Source organism: Mobula birostris, chromosome 27, assembly GCF_030028105.1.
Source record: "Mobula birostris isolate sMobBir1 chromosome 27, sMobBir1.hap1, whole genome shotgun sequence".
In the NCBI taxonomy this organism is placed as follows: domain Eukaryota; kingdom Metazoa; phylum Chordata; class Chondrichthyes; order Myliobatiformes; family Myliobatidae; genus Mobula; species Mobula birostris.
This window is the reverse complement of record NC_092396.1, coordinates 23,845,509-23,855,237: the sequence shown is the minus strand read 5'-3', so window position 1 is coordinate 23,855,237 and position 9,729 is coordinate 23,845,509. Positions and strand designations below refer to the sequence as shown.

Genomic DNA, 9,729 nt, shown 5'->3' with positions numbered 1-9,729 from the left:
TTCATTCCATGATCTGGCATCATAACTTTTTTTTTCGTTCCGTTCATCAGCCGGCAACCTTGCCATGTCTTTATCATTTTTATCTGTTTTTTTTTAACAAGGCTGAGTTGCTAGTTCAACCCATGGAAAGTGTGCAAGGGGCTGGCCGGATTCGAACCCGGGACCTCTGGCCTCGAAGTCTGGTGCTGATGCCACTACACCACCGGCTGGCTATCGTAACTTACGCATAATGAATTAAGGGCATCACTAGTTGGTTACACCATGAGTGGAACAAATCTGTAGCAAGTATAGACAGGATTACAATTTCATTCAGTCAATCTCACTGAAAGTGTAATGTAGTGGTATTTGGATATCATTCCCCCCGCCCTTTGGGAATCCTGTCCCTTTTGACTTTCAGAGGGGAGGCAATGTGCTGCATCATGTGAACTTCCCACTATTCAGGACATTTACAAGGACAGTTGTGTAAAAATGGTTGGAAGGATCATTGGGTACCACGTCACCCCAACCACAAACTATTCCAGCTGCTACCATCCGGGAAACGGTACGGCAGCATAAAAGCCAGGACCAATAGGCTCTGGGACAGTTTCTCCCACCAGGCCATCAGACTGATTAATTCACGCTGATACAACTGTATTTCTAAGCTATATTGACTGTCCTGTTGTATATCCTACTGTCATTACTATTTATTGTGCGATCATGTTTGCTGTTGTGTGCTGGGGCAGCAGGCTGAGGGTGGCAGACACCAACAGAATCAACAAACTCATTCGTAAGGCCAGTGATGTTGTGGGGATGGAACTGGTCTCTCTGACGGCGGTGTCTGAAAAGAGGATGCTATCCAAGTTGCATGCCATCTTGGACAATGTCTCCCATCCACTACATGATGTACTGGGTGGGCACAGGAGTACATTCAGCCAGAGACTCATTCCACCGAGGTGCAGCACAGAGCGTCATAGGAAGTCATTCCTGCCTGTGGCCATCAAACTTTACAACTCCTCCCTTGGAGGGTCAGACACCCTGAACCAATAGGCTGGTCCTGGACTTATTTCCTGGCATAATTTACATATTATTACTTAATTTTTTTATGGTTTTATATTGCTATATTTATACTCTATTCTTGGTTGGTGCAACTGTAACGAAACCCAATTTCCCTCGGGATCAATAAAGTATGACTATGACTTACGACTATTACAAATTACTATAATTTGCACATTGCACATTCAGACGGAGACACAATATAAAGGTTTTTACTCCTCGTGTATATGAAGGATGTGAGAAATAAAGTCAATTCAATTTAATTCATAGGAGCTGAGGGTGAACTTTCTCTCCAGTACTTAATAAGGAGGAAAGAACTACGGTGAAAGAGTGAGTTTACCCAGGGCCGAAAGGCAGCACAGGTCAAACTAACACGTGAGGAACATGGAGACAAGAATCTTACTCACAGCTCATCAGAAACCTGGAGTGCCTTCCTTCCCTCTGATGTTTTGCACTTATTTCCTCCTCAGAGGCCACTCTCCTGAATCAAAGTAGAAATGGATCAATATCACATTTAACTTCATCCCTTTGTAGACACAGAGTTTATTTGATTTAGCCACCCATTTCGTTTTCGCTGAGCTTCTTGTGAATCTGTATGTGAAACTTCTACTGTTGATATTCATGTCGGGTGTGTGTGAGTTGCTGATGCGCGTGTAAGTGTGTTTGTGAAAGTGAGTGTCACTGTAAATAAGTGTGTGAGTGTACATACATGAATATGAATGACTGTTGTGTATGTGTGTAGAGCTGGCTGACCGTATGTGCACGCGTGTGTTGCGTGTGCGCGCATGTGTCTATACGTGGTGTGTTACAAAATCTCTAAGATAAGGATGAACTTCATCTGTCACATGCACATCGAAACATGCGCCGTTTGCGTCAAATCAAATCAGAGAGGATTTTGCTGGGAAGCCCCCAAGTGTTGCCGAGCTTCTGGTGCCAACGTAGCATGCCCACAACTCACTCATCCTAATTGGACTGTGGGAGGGAACTGGAGCCCCCGGTGGTCATGGGGAGAACGTACACACTCCTTACGGGCAGCGGTGGGAATTGAACCCACGACCATCGATCGCTGGCTGGCACCGTAAAGTGACGCGTTAATCACTATGCCACCATGCTAGGCTGCACTCTCCTAAAACGTGCAAGGGATCCAGCTACCTTTTATCAGTCCCTGGTACTCAATTCCACTACAGAGTACAACAGGCTGCATTCTGCACTCCGACCAGGGGCAAAGCCTCTGCCTCCATGCCCATTCCCACTGTAAGTGCATGACCCAAACTCGGGAGCTGGTCTATGTTCAGATTCCAGAGTTCGGTCACAGGCCAATCCTGAGTGTTGGGCATTACCTCTGAAGGGTGCTGGACCTCCATGTATGGGGTGGAGGGCTGTCAAAGATGATACCGTCCCTTTGTGGCTTTGGAGACGCATTGCTGTTGATCGCCATCAGCGATTTGCTTTTCTGTTTTGCACTCCGTCTGCCTAAGAACAAAATGCAAGGAGCGAAGAATGAATTGCCCAGGATGTAAAAAGACTCTGCTATACCCAGAGAGAGCTAAGGTTACCCACAGAAGGTGATGATCAAGGAACAGTCGTATGTAAAAGAGGAAACGTTCACTCACCATTTCTAAACTTAAGGTGACAACTCTGTAAAACACTACTGATGCAGTCATCTGTCACTGGGGTTACAGAATAATGCTGAGGACGCTGGGCCTGATATAAACTGCGTCCGCTGTGAGAGGGTTCCCAAAACCAGAAAAGGTTCCTTTTCTGCATGGAACCATCAATGTTTACAGCACAACAGCTGGCCTGTCACACCATAGCCACTTCTCTGCAAAGCAGAACTAATTCACTCTGCTACACTCCCTACGGTCTAGACCTTAACTCACTCTGCTTAAGGGACCCAATCGTCTTGGGGGTCAGATATGCCAGGTAGCAAAGTATTCTGTTCCCCGAGCTCCTAAGGACACTAACAAGAAAAGTCTCCTAACTTTCTTCCTCAATCTGTTAAAAACGATGATTTTTGATGGCCATCCAGAGGAAACGGTCCACTCCCTTTCACCCTCATCAAATCCTTTATAAAATGGACGTGCACGCCATGGAAACGTAGAAGCCCGGAGTTGTACAGCACAGAAAGAGACCCTTTGGCTGATCATCATACCTACCTAATGCCCCTATCATATCACCCCTCAACCTCCTTTGCCCATGGCCAACCCTTTCTCATCTTCTCTCTTCCAGAGGAAGTAATCTCAAATTTCTCATCAGTACTATTTCCCCATCCCTGAAATTGTAAAAACATGAGGGAGTAGGAGGAGAAGGCGGCAAAAATCAACCTTTTCAATAAAATCACAATGAACCTTTGAGCTCTTATTCCCTCACCCAATTCCCACATCCCTTGATTCCCCATTTCCCTTGTTTGACCAGCCCAGTTGAAGAGTCTGAACCCGATTTGTCAACTGCTTGGCTTGCTGAGTTTCTCCGATGTTTTGTATGTTGCTCCAGATTCCAGCATCTCTTGTATTCCCTTTATTTTTTATTGTGTAGTCTGAACTACCCCCCAAAGCTGCACAGAGACCCCAGTAAAAAGGACAGCATGTCAGAGCTGAGGAACACAGGTGAGGCAAGTTGCTGGAAAAATTCTTTGAAGGCACACTGTATGACCAGCTTAAAGAAAAGGGGATATTGTGGAACCTCAAAATGCTACTATTTACAAGTAGACTCCATCATACCACCTTAATTCACTTTTGGGAAGAACCTAAAATATTGCCAGATGATAGAAGCTTGTATGAAGCCAGATAACTAAACATTTGTAGTAAGTACCACACAACTAATATTCTTTGTAGTTGATTTTGGTCTCAATAAATGAATAGAGCGAGCAGCTTCAAGTTCCTGGGTGTCAAGATCTCTGAGAATCTAACCTGGTCCCAACATATCGATGTAGTTATAAAGAAGGCAAGACAGTGGCTATACTTCATTAGGAGTTTGAAGAGATTTGGCATGTCAACAAGTACACTCAAAAACTTCTACAGTTGTTCCTTGGAGAGCATTCTGACAGGCTGCATCACTGTCTGGTATGGGGGCGGGAGGGCTACTGCACGGGACCAAAAGAAGCTGCAGAAGGTTGTAAATCTAGTCATCTCCATCTTGGGTACTAGCCTACAAAGTACCCAGGGCATCTTTAGGGAGCGGTGTCTCAGAAAGGCAGCGTCCATTACTAAGGACATCCAGCACCCAGGGCATGCCCTTTTCTCACTGTTACCATCAGGTTGGAGGTACAGAAGCCTGAAGGCACACACTCAGTGATTCAGGAACAGCTTCTTCCCCTCTACCATCCGATTCCTAAATGGACATTGAATCTTTGGAGACTACCTCACTATTTTTTTAATATACAGTTTTTCTGTTTTTGCATTTTCTTTTTAATCTATTCAATTTATGTACTTGATTTCCTTTATTTATTATTATTATCTCTCTGCTAGATTATGTATTGCATTGAACTGCTGTTGCTAAGTTAACAAATTTCACATCACAAGCCAATGATACTAAACCTGATTCTGATTCTGATTGAGGTGCTATACTGCAGTCCACAGCACAAGAATGTCAGAGAAATTCTGTTCACAACCATTGCTGGCATTGCCCCTCAACCCACTTCCTCTGTAAATTCCATGCCTGAGTCAATCAGGAGTGAATCTTCCCATTTGAAGATTAGAGGGCTCAAGAATCAATAAAGTGTGTGTTTACAATTTTGGAGTGCTGTGGTAGGGAGAACGGGAGGGAACTACGGAGAAAAACAGCAGCAAAGGAACATGCCAGCACCTGAGTACAGTCCTCAGGCTGCGAGCTGTTGAGCAAGTACCTCCCTTTGTGCCTTGACAGCTCCATCCATCTAATCTGTTTTCTCAGGAGGGCGTAACACATCCTACAACTCTTTTCAGAACTGGTCACAGTCTCTCCTCAATATTCCCAGAAGGAAGATATGTTGATTATTTTTAATACTGACAATTAGTGAAATCATGCCTTTTACAAGATGTTTCATATTTTCTCATACTGTACAAGTAACCTCTTGGATCTAACCTACAGTACTTCATAAGTTTGACTTGGAAATTAAACTTTTTTCTTCCTGGCCAAATATGAGTGGACATGGGTAAACCTTACCTTCGAGGGACATGACAGGTATCAATTTCTCTCTGGACGTAGACCTTCCTGACAGGGATTTGCTGATTTTCAAGGCCTGTGCTACTTTTTTCTGAGAGAGATGCAATCTGTTTATCAGCTCAGATGCCGAGAACCGCCGTTTCTCCTGCTCTACGCACGCAGCGATGGGCTGGTTCGGATGCTGGGTGACTAGTTCACTTTTAGCCACCGGCTCAATTTCCAGTCCAGGCATCGAATCCAGCGGGAGCTCAACAGAACTAGAGTCTGAGGGTCCAATCTCATCCTCCAGTGAGAAGCTTCGGTTGAGGAAATCATTGTCCTCCAAGTCATCATCAAACAGGGTCCCTGTAAACATGGATTCACAGCCCAAGCTCCCACTGCTGAAAGACTTTTCACTCGGACAGTCTGTTGAGTACACTCGCATTTTTCTCCCTAGGAAAAAAAGGCATCCGTTAGTCTTGTGAGACCATGGATCTGCGCCTGGAAAGTCTTCACTCTCCAGGGTGCAGGCCTGGGCAAGGTTGTATGGAAGACCAGCAGTTGCCCATGCTGCAAGTCTCCCCTCTCCACGACACCGATGTTGTCCAAGGGAAGGGCATTAGGACCCATACAGCTTGGCACCAGTGTCATCGCAGAGCAATGTGTGGTTAAGAGCCTTGCTCAAGGACACAACACGCCGCCTCGGCTGGGGCTCGAACTCACGACCTTCAGATCGCTAGTCAAAAGCCTTAACCACTTGGCCATGTGCCCATCCCTAGGAAAAGAACAAGATTTTAGCAGCAAAAGCGTAACCTAAAACTATAATCTCCTGATTACTCACAGTGCAATGGGCTAGTTCAGGAAGGAATGGGCTGACAGCACAGATGAATAAATGGCTGAGGAGATGGAGTAAGGGGAAGAGTTTTAAGTTCTTGGATCATTGGAACTTTTTCTGGGCAAGGAGTGACCTGTACAAGAGGGACTTATTGCGCCTGATCTGGAGTAGGACCAATATTCTGGCTGGGAGGTTTGCTAATGCTACTCAGGAGTGTTTAAACTAATTATGCAGGGGCTGGATACTGGAGCACCAGGTCAGTCAGTGAAGGATCAGACAAGAAGGTAGACATCAGGGAGAAGTATTGAAATAAGGCAAATCGAAATAACAGGTATGACGGATTGGATAGTTTGAAGTGTATCTATTTTAATGCCAGGGGTATTATGAGTAAGGGTAATGAATTTAGAACATGGATCAGTACATGGAACTATGATATTGTTGCCATTACAGAAACTTGGCTGAGAGAGGGGCGGGAATACGTAACTAATGTATCAGGTTTTCAAAGAGGAGGAGTTCAAAGGTGGGAGGGGAGATGCCTGACTAATCAGCGACAATATCACAGCTGCACTCAGGGAAAACATGAAGAAGGTTTCAGACACCGAGTCCATTTGGGTAGAACTCAGGAATAGGAAGGGTGCAGTCACACTGATGGGATTGTACTGCAGACTCCCCAGTAGCCACCAGGACATCGAGGAACAGATGTGTAAACAGATTAAGGATTGTGTAAAAATAATAGGGTTATTGTCATGGGGGATGTCAACTCCCTAATATAAATTGGGACCTTCTTGGGGTTCAGATGGGGCAGAATTTCTTAAGTAGGTTTCTTAGATCAATACGTGGGCAATCCAACAAGAGGAGGTGCTGTACTGGACCTGGTGTTGGGTAATGAACCAGGCCAGGTGACTGACCTTTCAGTGGGTCAGAAGTTAGGGAACAGTGACCACAACTCCTTAACTTTCAGGGTATCTATAGACAAGGATAGGTGTGGACTTTGTAGGAGAGTTTTAAATTGGAGTAGGGCTAATTTTGAGGGCTGTCATGGTCCGGTCCGTGAAGTCTGTATTCCGGTTCACGGTCCGGTCCATCGACCCTTGCTCCAGGTTTTCCTGTCTACCCTGTTTCTGTTCTTGTTGAGGTCTAATTGAGGCAGCTGATGCTCATTGGGGCTGGCTGCATAAATACCTTCAGAGACCAGGGCGTGGGTGCTGGATTGTTCTTGTCCTTACTCCTTGTATGCCTTCATCTGCCTTCTGTTTCCTCACCTGAAGCTTTGCCTTGTTTTGCCAGTAACTCTCGCCTCGCCTGAAGTTTTCATTTTGCCTTGCATTGCCTGAAGCCTTGCCTGGTCTTGCTGGTGTCTCTCAACTCATCTCGCCTGCAGTCTTGTCCTGGAGCGACCCTGTACCTAGTTCCCTTCCTGTCCATTGCCTCCGCCCAGGTAAGCCAGGCTGTCTTGCTATTACCTGCGGTTGGTTCTGTCCCTTCCTGTCCCTTGTCTCCGCCCAGGTAAGCCAGGCCGTCTTGCCATTACCTACGGTTGGTTCCGTCCCTTCCTGTCCCTTGCATCCATTGGGTAAGCCAGGCCGTATTGCCGTTACCTGCAGTTAGTTCTGTCCCTTCCTGTCCCTTGCCTCTGTTGGGTGGTGATCCACACCCTACCCAGGAGTACTGCGCCCTGCCCAGGAGGAGTTTCTAGCCTCCAGCCTCCTGCCTCCTGCCAAGCCTAGCATCAAGCCTGAAGACTCCCGCCTCCGGCCTCCTGCCAAGGCTCAAGCCTGAAGACTCCAGCCTCTGGCCTCCTGCCAAGGCTCAAGCCTGAAGACTCCAGCCTCTGGCCTCCTGCCAAGGCTCAAGCCTGAAGACTCCAGCCTCTGGCCTCCTGCCAAGGCTCAAGCCTGAAGACTCCAGCCTCTGGCCTCCTGCCAAGGCTCAAGCCTGAAGACTCCAGCCTCCGGCCTCCTGCCAAGGCTCAAGCCTGAAGACTCCAGCCTCCGGCCTCCTGCCAAGGCTCAAGCCTGAAGACTCCAGCCTCTGGCCTCCTGCCAAGCCTCGCCTCAAGTCTCCGGCCTCCTGCCTCCTGCCAAGCCTCACCTCAAGTCTCTAGGACTCCAGCCTCGTCCTGTCTGCCAGCCAGGCCTCGTCCTTGCCTAGTTCTGTGGTCCGAGCCAGAGGCAAGACCCAGGTACCGGGTCCTTGTCCGGTCTCTGGCACGGAGTCCAAGCCCGGGCTCCTAGTTCTCTTGTCCAGTCCTGTTCCGGGTTCCTGGTTTTCATGTCCATGTCCTTGCTCTCACCCTTTATCCTAGTCCTGTCCCTAGTACTTCAGTGTCTGTGTCTTGCACTTGGGTCCGTTCCTAGCCACTGCTGTATGACAGAAGGATCCAGCCACCAATGGACCCAGCGACACAGACACTGTTATCTTCCTCTTGCCACCCGGGGTTCCTTTCTGTTAAGTACCCTCCTACCCGCCCAGGTCGTCCATAGTCTGGATACCCTGTTTGGTCGCCAGGAGGCTCCCTTGGGGGTGGGGGGGGTACTGTCATGGTCCAGTCCGTGAAGTCCGTATTCCAGTTCATGGTCTGGTCCATCGACCCTTGCTCCAGGTTTTCCTGTCTACCCTGTTTCTGTTCTTGTTGAGCTCTAATTGAGGCAGCTGATGCTCATTGGGGCTGGCTGCATAAATACCTTCAGAGACCAGGGTGTGGCTGCTGGATTGTTCTTGTCCTTACTCCTTGTATCCCTTCCTCTGCCTTCTGTTTCCTCGCCTGAAGCCTTGCCTTGTTTTGCTGGTAACTCTCACCTCGCCTGAAGTTCTCGTTTCGCCTTGCATTGCCTGAAGCCTTGTCTGGTCTTGCTGGTGTCTCTCACCTCATCTCGCCTGCAGTCTTGTCCTGGAGCCACCCTGTACTTAGTTCCCTTCCTGTCCCTTGCCTCCACTCAGGTAAGTCAGGCTGTCTTGCCATTACCTGCGGTTGGTTCTGTCCCTTGCCTCTGTCGGGTAAGCCAGGCCGTATTGCCGTTACCTACAGTTGGTTCTGTCCCTTCCTGTCCCTTGCCTCCGTTGGGTGGTGATCTGCGCCCTGCTCAGGAGGATTCTCTAGCCTCCAGCCTCCGGCCTGGCCTCAAGCCTGAAGACTCCAGCCTCCTGCCTCCTGCCAAGCCTCCTGCCTCCTGCCAAGCCTCACCTCAAGTCTCTAAGACTCCAGCCTCATCCTGCCTGCCAACCAGGCCTCGTCCTTGCCTAGTTCTGGGGTCTGAACCAGAGGCAAGACCCAGGTACTGGGTCCTTGTTCAGTCTCTGGCTCGGAGTCCAAGCCCGAGCTCCTAGCTCTTGTCCAGTCCTGTTCCGGGTTCCCGGTTTTCGTGTCCATGTCCTTGCCCTCACCCTGTATCCTAGTCCTGTCCTTAGTAGTTCAGTGTCTGTGTCTCGCACTTGGGTCCGTCCCTAGCCAGTGCCGTATGACAAGGGCATTCGGCAGGAACTAAGAAGAGTTAACTGGGAGCACCTGTTTTTTAGCAAGTCCACATCAGACATGGGGAGGGTGTTTATAGGTCAATTGCACAGAGTACAGGAAAGGCATGTTCTCTTACAAGGAAGTACAGGGATGGAAAGATAAGAGAACCTTGGATGTCCAGAGAAGTGATGAATTTAGTCAAGAAGAAAAAGGAAAAGCATGTAAAGCTTCAGAATTCAGGATCAAACGAAGCACATGAGGGCTATAAAGAAGCCAGAAAATAACT

General features: G+C 48.0%; 1 protein-coding gene across 1 annotated transcript in view; it reads right to left on the bottom strand.

The window, feature by feature from the left end:
* The window catches only part of arhgef19 (Rho guanine nucleotide exchange factor (GEF) 19), a 135,800-nt gene that overhangs the window by 32,575 nt on the left and 93,496 nt on the right, over window positions 1–9,729 (bottom strand). The window contains exons 3-5 of the mRNA XM_072244736.1: window positions 5,176–5,607; window positions 2,373–2,505; window positions 1,440–1,513 (exon numbers count right to left, since the gene is read on the bottom strand). Coding sequence (XP_072100837.1) covers window positions 1,440–1,513; window positions 2,373–2,505; window positions 5,176–5,607 — 639 coding nt within the window. The remainder of the gene's footprint in view (window positions 1–1,439; window positions 1,514–2,372; window positions 2,506–5,175; window positions 5,608–9,729) is intronic.